Source organism: Pogona vitticeps, chromosome 2 (genome assembly GCF_051106095.1).
Source record: "Pogona vitticeps strain Pit_001003342236 chromosome 2, PviZW2.1, whole genome shotgun sequence".
Classification (NCBI taxonomy): Eukaryota; Metazoa; Chordata; class Lepidosauria; order Squamata; family Agamidae; genus Pogona; species Pogona vitticeps.
Window position 1 is genome coordinate 236,396,806 of NC_135784.1, and position 20,118 is coordinate 236,416,923.

The 20,118-nt window shown below is 41.5% G+C and overlaps 1 protein-coding gene and 1 long non-coding RNA gene across 4 annotated transcripts in view; one reads left to right on the top strand and one right to left on the bottom strand.

Annotated features, from left to right (window-relative positions):
• PCSK5 (proprotein convertase subtilisin/kexin type 5) overlaps window positions 1-20,118 on the top strand; it is a 357,644-nt gene that overhangs the window by 271,026 nt on the left and 66,500 nt on the right. The window contains exon 21 of one of the 2 annotated variants that reach the window (XM_020787784.3): window positions 800-5,030. The exons of the other annotated variant lie outside the window; for it this stretch is intronic. Coding sequence (XP_020643443.3) covers window positions 800-915 — 116 coding nt within the window. The 3' untranslated portion in view covers window positions 916-5,030. Of the gene's footprint in view, window positions 1-799; window positions 5,031-20,118 lie in introns of those variants that run through there. 2 annotated transcript variants of the gene reach the window in all.
• The window catches only part of LOC140704870 (uncharacterized), a 28,435-nt gene continuing 19,092 nt past the window's right edge, over window positions 10,776-20,118 (bottom strand). For both annotated transcript variants that reach the window (XR_012084344.2, XR_012084343.2), the window contains 2 exons: window positions 19,045-19,149; window positions 10,776-10,891 (listed from right to left, as the gene is read on the bottom strand). This is a non-coding gene — a long non-coding RNA (uncharacterized LOC140704870). The remainder of the gene's footprint in view (window positions 10,892-19,044; window positions 19,150-20,118) is intronic.

Here is a 20,118-nt window from a genome sequence, read left to right on the forward strand (position 1 = left end):
TCTGATGATTGTATACTCTCATAGGTTGTAACCCTGCATTTCTACACTTGCCAATATAAGCATTTATTTTTGGGGTAGAAAGGTTTAAATTATTGTTCTGTACATATTCACAGCTTCATTCAGGCGTTATAGTCTGAGAGCATGTTAAGGCTGTAACCATGACAGGGATGGAGGCATGCATGTAAGTTCATCCCCCACTACCCATACATCAATCAGACATTTGGGCATTCAGAACAAAGATGGAAGAGCCCTGCTCAGGAAACATGCAACACAACTATGAATGGGAGCCCTGTGTTGTCAAGACTTCCAGTCATAGAAATACTGTGTGTTCAGCTAAACACACTTCTGAGCACCTCCTCAGAATTTTGAACTGAATATCCGATCGATATCAGGGGATGTGGGAGCAAGCCTAACATCTTGAACGGGAATCAATATTATTTTAGATTATGCATATACTGTTGTGATCTCATTGTTTAATATTCTTTTTATTCCTAATACTCAATAAAATATCTTACCCTGGATTTTTCACTGTTTTCTAATATTTCTCTTTCTAATCTTTTTTTTTCTTCTTTCACAAATGGATACAAATCACTCCTTGATGGATCCATATTTCTTCCTGAAAACAAATGCTGTTGTGACTGAACCTCTCTTTGATGGAAACACCATCTCCTGTTTGCTACCTGCTCCTGAATGGTCTCTTTCATCAAATTTACCTGTCTGACCAATTAAACCTTCCTCCGCTTGACATCATGCTGTCCAAAACTTCAACTTCCTTGCCCTTCTCTGTGACCTCTGGAAGCAACGGAAGAATCTTGGGCCGAAGGAGGCTTCTGTATGCTAGTGAAAAAGAATAATCTTTGTCAACGAAAAGTACTTCAGCAACTTTGCTGCAGAACATGTACACTAAAAGGATAAATTGGCACCTTTACAAGTTCTTTTGCTCCTGTAGACTTATAGAGTAATCCATACTATTAAAAATGAAAAGAAAAAAAAAGCAAACCACCTCTTTCCCCCCTTCTCTTTTTCTCTATCTCCCCTTTGGGGAGACAGTGAACTATATGTTGGAACTTAAAACAGAGAACTGCAACAAGCCTACCTTTCATAACTGGATGTTTAAAATAAAGCATCCCAGATCACAGTGTTGGTATGGTGTGACCAAAGCATTTGATGCCAAATTTAAAGTTATTTGATTTCCTGTCAGTTTAAGGATATCCTTGGGTTTTTTAAAAGAGGAAAATTCTCCTGTTCTTTCTCCTGTTTGCTTCTCCTCCAAGATGTGTAGAGTGTTTCAAGAATACAACAGAAGTTTACATGGATTAAAAAAAACAAAAAACATACTTGCATTAGTCTTTTTCTTTTGTGCTTATAATATGAGACTACAGAAGAACTTTAGGTAATACAGCAGTCCTTGAGAGATATATCTCCCATAGCAGTGCTATGCTCTGCATCTGTTGTTCTTAAACAAGAAAGATAAATGTTTTTCCATATGTTTTATCGTCATGTCCTGTGTTTGTGCTTTATACAGCTTTTATTACATTTTGCAAAAAACTTTTTGAACTGTTTAGCTAGGATAACCCATATGTTTTGGAATTTAATTTTTTTGTCATAGTTATTTTAACAAAAATTTTAATGGTGCAAAATTCTTAAACCTTCAGGGCTTTCTTCCTTCTGTGAATAAACTCTGAAAGGTACAGAGATCTTTTACTTTTCACTTTTTCATTGTAATAAGTGTACCTTTCATACTTGAAACTGGAATACACCAATAGCAGTAAAATAATATTAATAGAAAATGTTCCTTAAAAAGTTAAAATACGACTCCATTTCCTTGACAATAGGACTACAACTTCAGATCAAATAAGATAAAATGTATTAAAGAGCAATGTTTAATTTAAATGAATCAAATCTGTCAGTAATCTATAACCAGTAAATTGGTCAGATAACATAAAAATATAATGTGGACAAGAACAGAAATATCAGTAATCCATTTTAACCTTAAAAAGTTTTATTCACCTGGAAAATACATGATAGTTGAAAAAACAATCCCTCTATACCAATCTATTATTAGACCAAACATATTTTGACTTCAAAAGCTATTAATATTAATATTTCTCTATTTATATTTGTTATTGTGGCCTAAATCCAGTGTTCTAGTGGCACTATGAGAGCAGCATGACAGAATTTTCTTCTCCTTTTCTTTCCTCTGCAGTTCTTAGTGCTGCCCAGAGTTGTAACTAGGGTGGCTTATTGGAGCATTAATCCAGGAAACTCAAATTTAGAGGACACAACAATTTGTTGGTGGAAGGGTATCAACCTGCCTGCCCCATCCTGTAACCAGGCAAAAGAAAAGCCAAAACAGGCCCGGGACCGCTATGGCTATCACTCAGACCCAAGCATTCCTCTTTCCTCTCTTCCCATGTTTGAATCTCATATGGCCCAAGCAAGCACTGAGTGCCAAAATTGCTAGTTATGGCTCTAGTTTTCTGCCTGAAAACTGATTGTGGTTGGTTTCTCAGCCCTTGAGAACTGTTCTTGGGAGTGCTCATTCGGCTGCAGTGTAGCAGTTTTACCAGCCAATGTCTGAAACTGAATACTGCCCACCATCTGATTCTTTAATGTTATTTGATACTTGTCAGGTACTGGTAGATTAGGCTCATATAAATTAAATGTTGTATTTTTATAGTACCCTTTTGTCTTATGTCACTCTGGTTTGTTATTTTGGCTAATGCAAGATGATCTGCCAGCACCAAAATTCAGAAAATCCATATGTATATGGAAGCTATGATGCATACATGAATTCCTCATACACTTCTGTGGATATAACACCTCTGTTACTACATCATTTTATGCAATTAGAGTTTTCTTTTCCATGGAAGTGAAAATAAGACACATCCATACATCCGTGTATGTATTTTTGTAAGTAAATATGCAATGCCTTACACATGAGATTTTTGCATAATGATATCATTCTCTAAATTGCAGTAGTGGTATAAAAGGAAAAATGTTGATATGCAGACTAATATTTAACTTTTAGACACGTTTGCATGATTGGTGCCTATAACTGGAATTAGTATATTGAACAAAATTCAGCATTTAATTTGTGTTTGTTATTAGTTTTCAGCCAAGGATAAAATAATTTGCTAATCATGCAGTAACAGATAAGGTATAGTTCTAAACCCAATATTACTCTTATTTGGCTAATTAGTAAATACAGAGACCAGACCTGGTCGGGGGGGGGGGGATAAACACCATTCAAATTGCATTTTCCAGACAATTGGAAAAGAATAGTGAAATGTAGTTCATAAATTTTGGCTGACCAAATTATGTGCAAAGACAAACAGAGGCAAATTTTCTCCTGTTGCAAAATAATTTTGTTGCAATAAATATTACACCAAATGGATTTACAATGAAAGAAAACAGGACTTACTGACTTTTTACAAGCAATATGATGGGCCCTAAACATTTCAAATGGATGTGCTAGTTTGTAGAAACAATGTTTTGTTTTAAAAGTAAATTCATATTATATGGAAATATATATTAATCTAAATGGTGATAAGAGAAAATATATTTCTGTAAAGACTGATATCTTTTAAGATTAAAATTGAAATTATCATCTTGGACTTCAGGATTTGGGACTACACTAGATTCATGATTAATCTGAACAATGCATGTAATTTCTTATCACCTGGCCAGTTAATTCCTTTATTTTATATTCTAGAGATGACTTTGTGATTGAAGAGAAATTCTGTTCTACATATATCATAATATAGCATTCGTTGTTTTTCTCTCTCTAATACAATGGCTGAATAGAGAAGACAACTTTCCTGAAATATATCCAACATTGACAGGATGTGAAAAGGGATACTTGCCTCCAATAATTTTTTCATGACATTCAATGAGCAAAGTGCTTTGCACAACTCTCAGGGCCAAAGCACACATGACAGGTAGCCTTGCAATTTAGGAGGGTTAAAATGCCCCTCCCCCAGCTCATTCTCCAAAACTATGTTTTTCCATGAAAAAGAAAACTCATCATGCAAACAGAGCCCAACCATTTTTTCCCGAGTGACCAATCACCAAACAAAGAAAGCAAGCAAATCTACAACTTAGAAACATGTAAAAGTGAGAGTGTATCATCACATATCCTTTACTGTTGTCCATCTCATGCGTTTTGGCCCTCATGTAACATGCTACTGTTGCTACATCTAAAGAAATGGACTCAGTAAGGAGGGAAAGGAGGGGTCCACAGAGATTGCCTGAAAATGTTTCTGAAGGTAGCTAGAAAAGAAAGAATGTACAAGAAGATGAACTATGAGAATGGGCCTGAAAACTGGTTGAAGATGTTAACCATATTTTTTTGCTTCAAATGGTTTTAAAAATGAGAACAAAAGGGCAAATGTGGTATTCTCAATTCAGCTATATTATGTTTATGTGCCACTGAACTCAGTGGGGCTTGAATTAATCAAAGACTGTCAACTTATTACACTGTGACATAAGTGTGCCATACAGTTAATTGTTATGCTGAATGGGGGCTAGTGACTGTGTCTTCTAGGAAACCACAGTCAGCATTTTATATTTAGTTCCATTAATACTTAGCTTCCTACTACAAATTTTGAAACAATCACAATTCTGTACTGGTTTAACTACCAGTACTCTCTGGACTGCCTCATTTCTTTACATAATATTATTAACTAGAAAATAATGCTTTCAAAGTTTAAGTTAATGGTATATATATATATTATAAATAAATATTATATATAAATATATATATTCCTAATTGTGATATAATGTATTGAACTGTAAAGAATTTATTTGGATACTTAGAAATGCTTCTAACATGTCTATAAAGAATTTAATTTTTTTAATACTGATACATTGTTAAATCCAGATACATTTTTACCGAAGAATACTGTACATGTGTAAAATGTCCAGCTGTTATTTGTAAAATAGGATAGCACGGTTGTAATTGATATTGGCCAAAATCAATGTTATTCCATATTTTATTTTATTTTTTATTAAATTAACCTAAGTTCTAAGTCCTTTGATATAGTAAAGCACATTTATGAGCCATATATAAAAACTTATGCGTTGAAGGGAAATACTCTTCCTGGAATCCTCTCTGCCCCCAATTTTTTTCCAATAAGCAATTTGGTACTAAACAGAAATCACTGAAATAAAATGGAAGAATGTTTAAAATTAAAATATTGGTCTTTGGAAAGAAATTACTGGTATTTAGAACAAGCTAGCAATGTGCTAGTATGCTGTTGCAGAGTGTCTTGTAGATCTCCTTAGCTAACATATTTTTCATGGGGTTTGTTTTATATAAGTAGTTTTAGAGGGGAAGAAGGTATGATAGTTTGCATAGAATTTGCAATACGATCCACATGCTCCCATACTCACTGCAGGGAAACTTAGCCTTTGGTAGTGCCAGTATGTCCAGAGCCATGCCTCACCCCACCAGTTCATGGTGGAAACCTCTCCATTCAGGACCCAAGCCACCTGTATTTGTTTTGGTTTCTGTATCCCAGGGTCACAGATTTCAATTAATATTCAGGAAATCACAATTTACATATGGATATACTCCAATTCCATCTTTTGCCTTCTCTTACTTTGTCATTTTAAATTTACTTGGAATGAACTGTACAAGCTTCAAGCTATGTTTTCTTTTTATCAAATCTCCTAAATTTCAGGGTAATTTGAAATTTAAAATAGGTGACGTGATAAACCATCATTGCTTCTGGAATGGAATGGACAAAAAAGAGATGCCTGTAGGAAATTGGCAAGGATTTCTGACTCCTTGTATTTGATAGCAAGAAGAATGGAGACTCCTCTCACACACTGAATTAGGTGCAAAGAGGTTGCGTGAACCAAATGTGTACCCCCCAGAAAGCTGTACATTCAAATATGATACAGAAACAAATTAGTGCTGAGCTGTTTCTGTGCTTAGAGGCATCCTGTTCGATAATTTTCTGTATTCCTGCACCCCACCATTGTTTCACACTTGTTTGGTCCATATTGGGATTCTCGTAAAGAGACAAAGTGGTTTGTGCACGGAACAGGTATGCCCACCGTTGGCATGCCTGTTACATGCAGGTTGACGACAATGGTCTGCCAAAAGGGGAAGTATCCTGGCATCATAAAAATATTCTCCAGTCTTTCCTACTTGATGCTTGTTGGATATTTTGACTGCAACAACTTGCCCAAATCTGCCACATTTCTCCAGTTTTCCACAATAGGGTTAAACAGAAAAAAAGAGCACACTTGGGTGAGGGTCTATTATATTATTTTTCCATTGTGTTTTCAATGTATGTGAGATGCTTCTGAAAATAGTTTTTTCATTTATTATATTTTCTTTTTTAACTGCTGTTTTTCTTATAACCAGGCACTTGTACTCCTGATCTATGAACATTTGGGGGGGGGCGAATACTTGCCAATATAGATCATTCAAAACATGTAAATTTTTCAAGTCAACTCATTGAAATTCTTAGAAATGATCTGCCACATGACTACAGGCAACAAAAAATAATTGGGGTACCCTAAGGACTCCCAGAGTAATTATCAAGTATGCCATGTAGCCTGTATTGTGAGACCACCCCAAAAGTACCATTCAAATTTGATGCAAATCCATCCAACCAACAAAGTAATTGGAATATCTTGAGACTCCCCACAGTGCTTTTTGAAGCCTGTGTTTTGAATCAGAAAACCCCAAAGACATTCTCCATCTTTGGTGAAAATCTGTTGAGTTGTTTAAGACAAAAGAATTGAGGTGCCCTTAAGAGCATTCAAAGTGATTTTGATATATGGCTCATAGCCTATGTATCTACCCAGAGCATCTCAAATATACTCTCTATATATGGTGAAGATCCTTCCACCCATTTTCCTATGATGCAGTAACAAGAGAGAAATGTATTTTTATTTATGTAGATAAAAATTTATACCCCATCTTTCCTCTAAATACTTTTTTTCCCTGCTCCCAGTTTTATTTTTACAACCACTGTGTGAGACAATTTAGGCTTGTTATGACACTGTAGGCATCCTTCACTCTCGAGAGACTATGGTAACGTGCTCTGAATAGGGGTCCTGGAACAGTGTCTAGTGTGGCTGAGAAGGCCAATTTGAGAGTGACAATCCCTTCCACACTGAAGACAAATACAATCTGTCCCCTGTCCAGCTCCCTGATTTTGCTGGTTTTGGGACTGCCTCTTTGCCTCGGCCTGCTGGACAAGGGTCTCTTCAGATTTTATGTATGAATTGACATTGAAGCCAAAGGCTCCCTGACAAGTCCAATATACCACAGTGTGACTACTGGTTGAGTATCTTCTTCTTTCCTTTCAGGAGCTACACTAGACCACCAAGTATGTATGCAGTAGAGGTGAAAATCTCCCCCTTTTTCTTCCTCCCAAGATTGTCTCTATAGATTGCACAAAAAGTTTGTGCATTTTAGGTTTTTTGCAAGAGAGCAAATAGGGAGAAAGGATCCCCTTAAAAATTACACTGGCATTGTAGTCCTGTGCATGCCTACTCAGAAGTGAATTGCATTCGGTGGGAGTTACTCCAGGGTAAATGTGGATAGGATTGCCATGCAAGTAAGTGAAAAAAGTTAGGGAAGGAGACAACAATTTTGCATTGGCTGCTATAGAAACTGGCAGGGGGGAAATTATCTACATAACTAGTGTCAAAGAACATTTCATTTCTTGTGACTGAGTCATACTATGGCCTGGGCACCCCATTTACAAAGCTGAGTAGACCCAGCTTCTGAAGAATGTGTGTCCCAATTTCATCTGACTCTTCACTATGGACAGACACACAGTCTTTGCACCACATTCCTATGCTGGCTACCCTTTCGTTCACAAGGGCCTCATCATCATCCTGCAGCTTCCCTGGCTGTCCACCCTTCCTGTTCTAAAAAGTCTCGAGTGAATAGTTACTTTGTGATGCATTCCCTGGGCTTTAATTGAGACGAGGTGGCTTTAAGCTATCAAAATATGGCTATGCTGTAAAAGACAAGACATTTGCTCATATCCTCAGCCACCCCAGAGAGAAATGATAAAATGAACAAATGAATCCTGGACTTCACCCGTAAGAATTTATCTGAGATTTCTCCACCTCCGAAATTCATTTTCAAAAAGGAATCCACATCATATCCAGCCAGAAACCTCAGAAGATGCAGGTTGGCATAGACAAGGGGCTGGCTGGCTCGCAATGCTGTGTAGGTGCTAAAATATGGAGCAATCCAATCTAATCCCAAACCAGATGAAACTATAGAACAAATTTCTATCTAGGCGCACCCTGAATTGGGATTCTTGTGAATACTCCCCATCTGAATTACAAGGGGATTAAAGACACCCTATCCCCCTATATATCCATTTTTGTGATGGACACCCAGAGCTCCTGGAAGTTGAGTTTTGTTGTTTCTTAAGAAGTTTTATGCTGGTTCCCTACACGCATGCAGCTTTGTCACAAATAAGACCACTGTGGCTTCTTACCATTAAAGGACAGCAGAAGGAGAGGGAGAGCAGGTGGGCGGGCGATTGCTAAATTATGCAGTATGGGTATTCTGTACTTGCTTTTAGGGACTTTGTACACTGAGTCAAAAACAGCAAGAATGCAATTAAACCTGTAGAGTATGTGACCTGAAGATTAGTTTCACTGATTTTTTTAACCATTGTTAAAGAATGTGGCCACTGTCTATTACAATGCCAAATTTGACAATGGCTCAAGAAACAATAAAACATGTTATGCAATAGAGTTACACATTACAAAAGAGCAACAGTAACGCATGAAGTGTGATTTGATACAAGGCTAAATTTCAGTTGATATACTGTATTCTATAGCCAAGGGATATCATAACAAGAGAATCTAAAGGAACACCCTCAAAACCTTTCAGTGAAAAATTCTTTACATTTTATTGTTGGCTTTTTTGTTTCCTTCTTATTCATTTATAGTGTTTTAGGATTAAAGTGGCAGAGTAATTCCATGGATCAGAAGCACACAAATTCACATCCATGATTAGAGAAAATTTCTATTATATATGGATTATATATTGGAAAATATGTCTCTTTATGATATGTATCTCCCAGAAAGATCATTTGAAATGCCATGATTCTCTATTGCTTTCCTATAACATTCATATCACATTAAACTGCATTTGGGGTACTAATTTTGAGTAATGCAGGTTTGGGGGAGTTGTTCTGCTTAGAGAAAACCACTAGTAAAAAGCCAGAACTTTTTCCAAGTCCTCACAAGTTTTGTGTCACATAATAGCTACACATGCTAAAGCAGTATTTTAAAAAAAGCCAAGCATCTGTTGTTGCTTTTTAAAAAAATAAAATAACAGAAGAGATGTTGCCACAAAACATAACTTATGAGTAGATATGTTGAGAGAAGGAAAGCTTCTACTAGGAATAAGGCCTCCTCACTTTGGAACAGTCTTCTGCCAGAGATATGACAGGCCCTCTCCCTCCAGACTTTCAATAAATTACTAAAAAAATGGCATTATTTGAAGAAACCTTTAGGGACATTCTCCCCCTCAAGCAGCAGTTTAGACTGATGGCTTACTTCTATCATGGAGGGTGTTGCCATTACATATTCAGTTATCTAATTATTTATGTATTTATTAGAGTCTGTTATTTGTTTGTTCCCTTTTTCATTGAGGGAGAAGGTTAGTGTGGGTTTGCTTTTGGTTCTTGTATGTTGCTTCTTTATGTTCTATGTGGCCTCTGTGAATCCACACAACTGGGTTTAAACTGCACTTGTGCTGGATCCTCGGAATATTCTAGAGCTTAAAATGAGGAACATTAGTAGCACGTTGTCTCCTACCATGCATGCTCCACCCGCCTGTGCCCCTCAGTTCCATTTGATATTTCCACTTAATTGATTTCGGATTTCTTCACTAATTGTTCATGGATTACCTTTAACCACGATTTTTGTCTTTCTGATTTGCTGCACGTTGTTTCCTGACTTTATCTTAGACTTTTATCAGTTTCCTGCCTTCGCGTAATGACTAATTGCCTCATTCATAGTGATTACTCGGCTTGGCCTCTGCCTGACTGCAACTTTCCCTTTTTTTGAATAGCGTTCTCTTCACTGGTCCATAGCTTTGTTCCCCTTAATTGTATTCTCTCAGGGATTTGACTGTTTATGGCCGCCTCAGGCCCTTTTAAGAAGTGTATTTCGTGTGCCAGCAAGGTACCAATTACTGATGGCCATGACCACTGCCTGTACTGTTTGGGGGAGGGACACCAACCCCAAATCTGCCCGCAGTGTAAGAAGCTTTCCAAACCTGCCTTAAAGTCACATGAGCGAAGGCTTAGGGCATATCTTTGGGAAAAATCCCTTTCTCCTGCCATATTGCCCATGGAGCCAGCTCCTGCCCAACCATCTTCCCCTCAACCTCAGACTCTGGCTCCATTTTTACCGGTTACTCCAGTGCCGAAAAAGAGACATGGTGGCACTGCGGGTTAAACCGCAGAAGCCTCTGTGGTGCAGGGTCAGAAGACCAGTAGTGGTAAGATTGAATCCATGCAACGGAGTGAGCTCCCGTCGCTTTGTCCCAGCTCCTGCCAACCTAGCAGTTCGAAAGCATGCAAATGCGAGTAGATAAATAGGTACCACATTGGTGGGAAGGTAACAGCGTTCCGTGCCTAAAGTCGTCCTGGCCACATGACAACGGAAACTGTCTTCGGACAAATGCTGGCTCTACAGCTTGGAAACAGGGATGAGCACCGCCCCCTAGAGTCAGATGCGACTGACTAAATGACAAGGGAAACCTTTACATTTACCTTCTACAAGCACCGAGGTCCCCTATTAAGTCAGTTAAAAGACCTGCTGATTTGGGGACTAAGAAATCTTCAACCTTGTCTTCCACATCAGCATCAAAACGGTGTCTTTGGAGAAGCTAAAGAAAAAGAAAGCATCAGATAAACGTAAAGAAAATAAAAGGGACAAGCCTCCAACAAGCGATTGGTCCCGCAATTTGCCTCTGACTTCGACATCAGTGCCATCTCCTATTTTGGAGGAGTCCTCCAGGGACATGCCCAACTCTGAATCTGGTTCAGACCGTGGGGCCTCCATTCGGCACCAAACGATCCAGGCTTCGGCGTCTATTCTGAGCCATTCTCCGAATCCGAGGCAAGTGCAGGCTGAGAATGTTTCCAGCCAGACTTGTGCCCATTCCAGGCCTGTATTTGCTGGGCGGGCAACTGTTGTAGAACTGTCAGAATCAGAAGAATCCCTACATCGAGCCTCTCCTAGAAAGAGAACAGCTAAAAGAAAGCACATCTCTCCACCCGAACGTCATTTTTCATGTCAAGAGTTTATTGTGCTACCTCGAGCTTCCTGACACCGAGCTCGTTCTGGATATGATGACCCTGTTTATGTGGAGGTGGAGCATGGACGTGATCATCATAGATATCATGATGATGACTCTGACAGTGATCCTCACTACGAAATTGAGAGTTATGGCAAGCACAAAAAAATCAGATATGCTTCTTCCTCTTCTTCTCCATCTCCATTGCCTCCTCGGCGGCGGTGTCAAGCAAGTTCTCAGGTCAGACACACGGCGTCGAAAACTGTCAAACACCAGGATCTATGTAGAGACCCCTCTGAACAGGTGGCACCACTTTCAAAGAAAGTTCATACTGCTTCTAAGGCTTTGCTACCGGCAGATAAGCAAAAGTCAACTACAGTTCAAGTCTGACAAGTGTCCAAGGACTCTATTGCTATGCAGACATCACAGAGACATCAACTGTTTCTTCACCTTTCCCTTCTTTCCTGGGAGATTCCCCTGCTTCAGCTGTCTCAGACCAAGAGGGGGAGGACCTCTCTGAAGTGTCGGAGGACACCACTCTAAATTTAAACACTCCAGATTCGGACTCAGGAGATTTGCACACACACACACCTCACCTTCTCAAAACTTCACATCTTATTCTCAAGTGATATCTCAGATGGCTAAATCACTTCAACTTGACATTGAGCGACCACGGCCCCCTAAGCAAGATTTGGTGTTTGACAACATCAATCAAGAGAAATCTCACCCTTTAAGTATTGCCTTCATTCCTTCTATGATGGACCTTGTTAAGGGGTCCTGGAGATTTCCATCCAAGTCAATGCAGGTCCAGGAGGATGGAGGGACATTATAGAATTCATGGTGATGAGTCTACCTTTCTCTCAAAACGTCCGATTCCTACCTCTACCATTGTCCAGTCCAAACTTTCTAGGACAGGTGGCAAAGCCAAGGCTACTCTGACTAACCACGAAGGAAGGAAGTTAGATGTACTGGGATGAAGGATGTACTCCTTTGCTTCCTTCTTGTTGTGAGTATCTAATTATCAGGCTGCCTTAGAAGCTTACCAGAGACAGCTTTGGGCCAAGATTTTGCCTACTCTTTAAGCAGCTCCTGATGATTCTCGGACAATACTTTTAAATGCCCATGCTGAAGCAACAACCATGGCTAAACATCAAAGATTAGCTTCTCACCACATGGCTGATGTTGCATCTAAATCCCTGGTGTCTGCAATCTCATTGAGACATCTGTTACATGCAGCACTGATGTTACCTGTCTGTCATGGGTTTGGAGGGAAAGTTCCATCCTATGGGGAGTGGAAGGCGGGACATCAGGAGGAGGGGCTGTACTGTATAAATATGTGATGCGTGTGTGGAGAGTTTAGGAGATGGTGTGAGAAGCTAAGCAGACGAAGCAGCAGCTGGGAAGAAGGAGCTGTTGTGGGAGTCTGTGTGTCAGACAGGGTACTACTGTGTGTCAGAGTACCAACCTGATAGGTTCAGGTGTCTGTTGGTTAGCCAGAACTGATAGGTTCAGGGTCTGTGCTTTAAGTTAAGGTTCTGGGTGAACCAAACTGTATGCTTGTATGAGTGAGAATAAGCCACGTTACTTTATCTATTCACCTGATTGTTTATTTTTCCCTGTGTGTATTTAAAATAAACCTTATTCTTTTTATTGTTTAAAAATCCATCCCTGGTCTGTGTGACTTCTTACAGGGAATGGTTGGTGGCAGCTTAGTGTAACTGTGTGACATATCCCAGTAGGTCTGGGTTTGTCACATTGATTGGTGTCCAGCGTGTGGGATACGACTGGTCCAGTTGTCCAGCGGTCCAGCAAAGCCTTGGCAAGTGTGCCCAGAGCAAGGGGGATCTAGTCAGGGACAGTCTGAGGCGCGTAGGTAATCTTCTAGGTGTACCTCACGGGGAGGTGCGCTAGTAGAAGAACGTGCCAACTGGGAAGACTTAGATTAAGGTGCTCTGAGGCAGCCTAGTTTTCGCGGGAAAAAGCTGAGGCAAAACTGCGTAGTAACAGTGAGCTAGCTTGCCAGCTGAGAGGCCCAGCAGAGGGGGGTAGGCTCTGACTCGATACTGTTGCAAGTTTAGTGCTGAAGAACAGCAGCAATCTCTAGGGAAAGCTGGTTCTGAGGCAGAGGGAAAAAGTGGTCGTTTTATTTTGAGGCTTGACTTTTTAAAGCAGCCTGTTCTGAGGGGGGGATTATGCCCTTGACTCGAAGCCAGATGGCAGAAATGAGTGATGTGAAAGACCCCCAGATTGACCAAGGTTCTGAGGAGGAATTTGGCTCAGTGCAAGGTGACAGCACAGGAGAGCAAGACCCAGAACTCAGAAAATTGCTCATAGCCCAACAGCATGAACTGAGGATGAGGCAATTTAAAAATGGAGGAAAGGGAAAGAGAGAAACAGCGGCAATTTGAACCAGAGATTGGAAAGAGAAGAAAGATTGGAGAGAGAGAGAATGGAAATGGAGAGGGAGAGAGAGAAAATTGCTCTGGAAAAAGAAAGAATGGCGTTTGAATTAAGAAAACTGGAAATGATGAACCAGAACAATAATAATAATAGGGATACTGAGGGAGGCCAACTGTCTAAAGCTGACCTGAAGAAATTCCCTGTGTACCACAAGGGAGATTGTCCTGAGGTGTTCTTTTCCTTAGTGGAAAGAGCGTTTGTGGACTTCTCAGTGAGGGAAACTGAGAAGATGACCATCATGCGATCTTTAATCAGTGGTAGCCTGGCTGAGGTTTATGCCGAGATGCCTGAGGAACTGATGAAAGATTTTGCAGAGTTTAAAAAACTGGTGTTTGCCAGACATGGGATAAATGCAGAGCAGCTGAGACAAAGATTCAGGTCCCTCACCAAGAAACCAGAGCAGACTTTTACCCAAGTGGGGGCCCAATTGGTGAGGCTGCTTGAGAAATGGCTATCGCAGGAGGGGACAGAGACCTATGAGCAGCTTAAAGATTTGATAGCCCTGGAACAGTTCTATTCAGTCCTGCATGGGGAATTGAAATTCCAGGTGAGGGAAAGGAAACCAAAATCTGTGGCACAAGCCGCAGAGATCGCCGATTTTATTTCCCAAATAAGAAAGCCCTTGGGTGAGGGGAAATCTGTAGGTAAACCCAAAGAAACCTACAGCAAGTACTCTCAGGGACCAGGGAAAAGCCAGCAAGGGGGAGGGGCCCATGGTGAAGGGAAGCCCTCAGACATGAAACTAAGACCTCAGATTTTGGAGGGAAAACCAAAACAAGATGAGAGAGAATCAAAATACACCAGAAAATGTTATTTCTGTCAGGGAAAGGGTCATCTAATCTCAGAGTGTCAGAAATTAAAGCAGCTAAAAGGAATGGTGCCTCAGGAGTCTAGTGGGACCAAGCCAAAAGCTGTGTTCTGTGTCCAGAAAGAGCAAGGCTCAGTGTCACAGAGGGAGCCTGTTGCCATGGCTACTCAGTCTGGAACAGCTACCTATGCTGATCAGGCTGAGGAAAATGGTCCTCTTATAGAGGTAAAGCGCTGCTTGCTGGTGAAAACAGATTCTCAGTTGTTTGAGACAGCAGGGGTGGACGTAGGAATACTTGACCGTCAGTATAGGGGGCTGCGGGACACTTGTTCCCAGGTAACCCTGTGCCATCCAGATATTATTCCTCGGGAGTTTATAATCCCAAATGAGAGCATAAAGGTGGCAGGGATTGAGGGGCAGGTAATCTCTCTGCCAGTAGCAGAGGTACCTGTCAACTTTCAAGGCTGGAGGGGAGATTGGCGGCTAGCGATTTCATCGACTCTGCCAGCAGCCGTGCTCGTGGGAAATGACCTGGCTGAACATGTGAAACGGGTGCTAGTGATTACACGTTCACAAGCCACCACAGGGACAGTTCAGGGGGGTAATGATGAGCCAGAGACGGAAGCAGAGGGGAGTTCAGAAGCTGTGGGGGAAACCTTAACCACAGACAGCAGATTTGGACAGGAGCAAAAGGCAGACGCCACTCTCCAAAAGTGTTTTGAACAGGTGACTGACGCCCAGCTAACACCTGAAACCCCAGTGAGATTTCTGGAGAAGAAGGGGATTTTATATAGAGAAACCCTGAGGAATATCTCAAAAGGGGGAGATGGGATCAGAAGTCAGCTGGTGGTACCTGAAAAGTATCGCCCCATGATCTTACAAAGGGGGCACTCTGACATGTTTGCTGCGCACTTAGGAGTGAACAAGACACAGCAGAGAATCACACAGAATTTCTACTGGCCTGACATAGGGAAGCAGATCAGGGAGTTCTGTAAACAATGTGATGTGTGTCAAAGGCAGGGGAATAACCGCGACAGGACCAAAGCAAAGTTGTGCCCTTTGCCTGTGATTGACACTCCGTTCAAATGCATAGGGGTGGATATTGTGGGACCTTTGCCCAAGGCCACAAAGAGGGGGAACAGGTTCATACTAACAATTGTGGACCATGCCACAAGGTATCCTGAAGCCATACCCTTGACTAACATTGAAACTAACACAGTGGCCGATGCTTTGGTGGGGTATATGTCCAGGATGGGATTTGCCTCAGAAATAATCACAGATTTGGGAGCATCGTTCACATCAAAGCTCATGAAACGCTTATGGCAAATCTGTGGAATTAAGCACAAGGAAACCACTGCCTATCATCCTGAAAGTAATGGGTTAACTGAGAAGTTCAATGGGACTCTAATGCGCATGATTAGGGCTTACTTGGCAGAGAATCCAAACAATTGGGACCAGAAGCTGCAATCCCTTTTGTTTGCTTATCGATCAGTGCCACAAGCCAGTACCGGGTTCAGTCCATTTGAACTTTTATTTGGGAGAAGGGTGAAAGGGCCCCTTGATTTGATCAAACAAAATTGGGAGCAGATCACCCAGGATGACCCACAAGACGTTGTGACTTACATAGACACCTTGATGAATGACCTAAAGCGAAATCTAGAGCTGGCAGCAGAAAACCTGCAAGCTCAGAAGGTCAGACAGAAAACATGGTATGACCACAAAGCTAGAGAGAGGCACTTTGACCCAGGGGAGGAAGTGCTTTGGCTTAGGCCCTGCAGAGAGAATAAACTGCAGCTCAAATGGGCAGGACCATATAGGGTCATTTCCAAGATGTCAGACCTGAACTACCTAATAGAGCAGGAGGAGAACCAAGCAAGGAGGGTGGTTCATGTGAATGCCCTAAAACCCTACTACAGAGGGGAACAGAGGGTTTTATTCGCGATAAAAGCAGCTGAGAGTGAGGAAGCGGAATTACCCTTCTGGGAGGGTAGAGGGGAAGTAAGATACAACCCAGAGGAGGTAAAGATCAGTCCTGCACTCACCCAAGACCAGCAGCAAGAACTAAAAATGCTGCTTAGTAAATATCAACAGGTGTTTTCCAACAAGCCGGGGATAGTGAAGGGAGTGATGCATCGGATCCACACAGGGGATGCACCCCCGCAGGCAGTATCCCCATACCGAGTAACGGGACCCTATAGGGACAAGGTGTGGAAGGAGCTGGACGAAATGCTTAGGGAGAACATAATCGTCCCCTCTTCTAGTCCTTGGTCCTCTCCGATAGTCCTTGTGGACAAGCCTGATGGGAGCATTAGGTTTTGTGTCGATTACAGGAAATTAAACCGTGTAACCACTCCTGATGCCTACCCAATGCCCAGGCTAGACAACCTGATTGAAACCATAGGGGGTTGTCGGTTCATCTCATCATTGGACCTGGTAAAGGGATATTGGCAATTAAGAATTGATCCCAGGGATCAAGAAAAAACTGCCTTTTGCAGCCCTTTTGGTCTCTATGAGTTTCGAGTCCTGAGCTTTGGTCTCAGAAATGCACCAGCCACATTCCAAAGGCTGATGGACCAGACCTTGGCAGGGCTCAGTGACTTTACAGTGGCCTACATTGACGACATAGGGATCTTCAGTAATACCTGGGAAGATCACCTGATACACCTGGAGTTAGTGCTGCAGAGGTTAAGTGCAGCAGGGCTAACAGTAAAGGCCAGCAAGTGTCAGCTGGGTAGCCCAGAAATAAAATACTTGGGTCACATGGTAGGGGGAGGAGTGATAAAACCCCTGGAGGCCAAATTAGAAGCTGTTCGTGATTGGCCTAGACCCAACACCAAGAAAAAGGTCAAATCATTTCTTGGGTTGGTGGGCTACTACAGAAAGTTCATCCCGAGGTTTAGCGAGATTGCGGCTCCGCTGACCGATCTGACGAGGAAGAAGGCTGATGACCGCATCCCGTGGACCAGCGACTGTGAGGCGGCGTTCCAGAGGTTGAAGGAGGCGTTAATCAACTATCCTGTCCTGCGTGCTCCAGACTTCGACCGGGAGTTCATCATCTACACCGATGCGTCTAACAGCGGGGTAGGAGCAGTTCTGTGCCAGGAGGATGAGAATGGTGACCAGCATCCAGTGTCCTACCTGAGTAGGAAACTCCAAAAAGGTGAGAGACATTTGGCAACCGTGGAGAAGGAGTGTTTGGCCATAGTCTACGCGATCCAGAAGGCCAAGCCTTACATCTGGGGAAGACATTTTATTCTGTGTACTGACCATTCACCATTGCAATGGTTAAAGACAATGAAAACCCACAATAGCAAACTTATGAGGTGGGCTTAAACCTACAGGACTATGACTTTGAAGTGAAGGTGGTCAGAGGGTCAGTGAACTGTGTTGCTGACGCCTTATCAAGAAGACCTGAAGAATGAAGACGGCGAAAGAACATGGACTATGTGTATATAATGCTGATAAAAAGTAAAATGTACCTGGTTTTGAATTTGGTTTGTATTAATAAAGGTAAATTGATGTACTGTATATGGTAAAATGTTTAAATGCCTATTTGCTATGTTTAACTTAGAATGTAAGTTTAAGTAAGTATTATATGGTATTGAATGTATAACTGTTGTTGTGTATTTTATTCAGGTTGTTTTTTGGTGAAAAGCACGTTAGCTTTCCCCCTACAAAACAACTTATAAAGAGGGGAGGAATCAATGTGACAAACCCAGACCTACTGGGATATGTCACACAGTTACACTAAGCTGCCACCAACCATTCCCTGTAAGAAGTCACACAGACCAGGGATGGATTTTTAAACAATAAAAAGAATAAGGTTTATTTTAAATACACACAGGGAAAAATAAACAATCAGGTGAATAGATAAAGTAACGTGGCTTATTCTCACTCATACAAGCATACAGTTTGGTTCACCCAGAACCTTAACTTAAAGCACAGACCCTGAACCTATCAGTTCTGGCTAACCAACAGACACCTGAACCTATCAGGTTGGTACTCTGACACACAGTAGTACCCTGTCTGACACACAGACTCCCACAACAGCTCCTTCTTCCCAGCTGCTGCTTCGTCTGCTTAGCTTCTCACACCATCTCCTAAACTCTCCACACACGCATCACATATTTATACAGTACAGCCCCTCCTCCTGATGTCCCGCCTTCCACTCCCCATAGGATGGAACTTTCCCTCCAAACCCATGACAGACAGGTAACATCAGTGCTGCATGTAACAACATCATGCATGGCTTAGATCTTCAGGGATTGCAGAGAATGCTAAGGCACGCATAGAGGAGCTGCCTTTTGATGGAGCAGGTCTATTCAATGAGAAAACTGATGAAATAATGGAAACCTTTCACAAGATAAAGAAGACTGCAAGATCCTATACGATTCAACAACAGCCAAAATTTCGGAAGTATCAATGGCATAAACAGTTTCAGCAGCAACAATACCAACAGCACCGCCAAACTTACCGTCCCTATAGACCTCCAACTCAGGGAAGATCAACACAGTCCTCTTCTGCCAATGTTCCTTCAGACCTCAGGCTTCATCTCAGTGCCACCAGTCATACCGTCAACCTTCAAAAAAAGGAAAACAGTACCTTTGACTCAACCACAAAACACATCGACGTTACATACAGATTATCAATTCCTCTTCAATCATGATTATCAGTTCTGTCCCAACCCAGATTAGCAATATTCTGAGAAAACTGGAATCTCATCACCAAAGACACTTGGGGACTGTCCATCATCCAGTTCAGTCACCGTTTAGAATTCACAGAAATTCCTCCCATCGGGAACATCCAAATCACATCCTATACACAGGCTTTAGAGGACAAAATATCACATCTGTTGCAAAAGTAGACCATTCAATGTGTACCTTCTCAGGATGTCCCAAAAGGTTTTTACTCCCACTACTTTGCGGTACCCAAAAAAGATGGTGGCATCAGACCCATTTTGGATCTCAGGATACGAAATACCTCCGGACAAGACGCTTCTGTATGGTCACTCTGGGATCCATCATCCATGTGTTACGACAAAAAGACTGGCTTCTTGTTATAAACCTAAAGGACGCCTACTTTCATATATCCATTCATCCACATCATCAAAAATACCCCCTTTTTTCTTCATATTTATTTATTTATTTGTTTATTTATTTGTTTGTTTGTTTATTTATTTATTTATTTATATCCCGACTATCTAGTCAGCTCAGGACCACTCTAGGCGGCTAACAATACACAGGTGATAAAATAAACATATATAAACAGCATAAATAAAACCTTACACAGATAGGAAAGTAATTAAGAAAGAAAGAAAGGGACATCAGGGATTGTCTGGTGGGAAGGCCTGCTGAAACATCCATGTCTTCAGTTGGTTCTTAAAGATACCCAGCGAGGGAGCTCCGCGGATCCCAGGAGGTAGATTATTCCAGAGGCGAGGAGCCACCACCGAGAAGGCCCGATTTCTTGTCTTCTCTTTCCGGGCCTCCCTCAGCGTTAGGCTCCTCAGCCTCACCTCCTGGCTCGCACGAATGACACGGGTAGATCT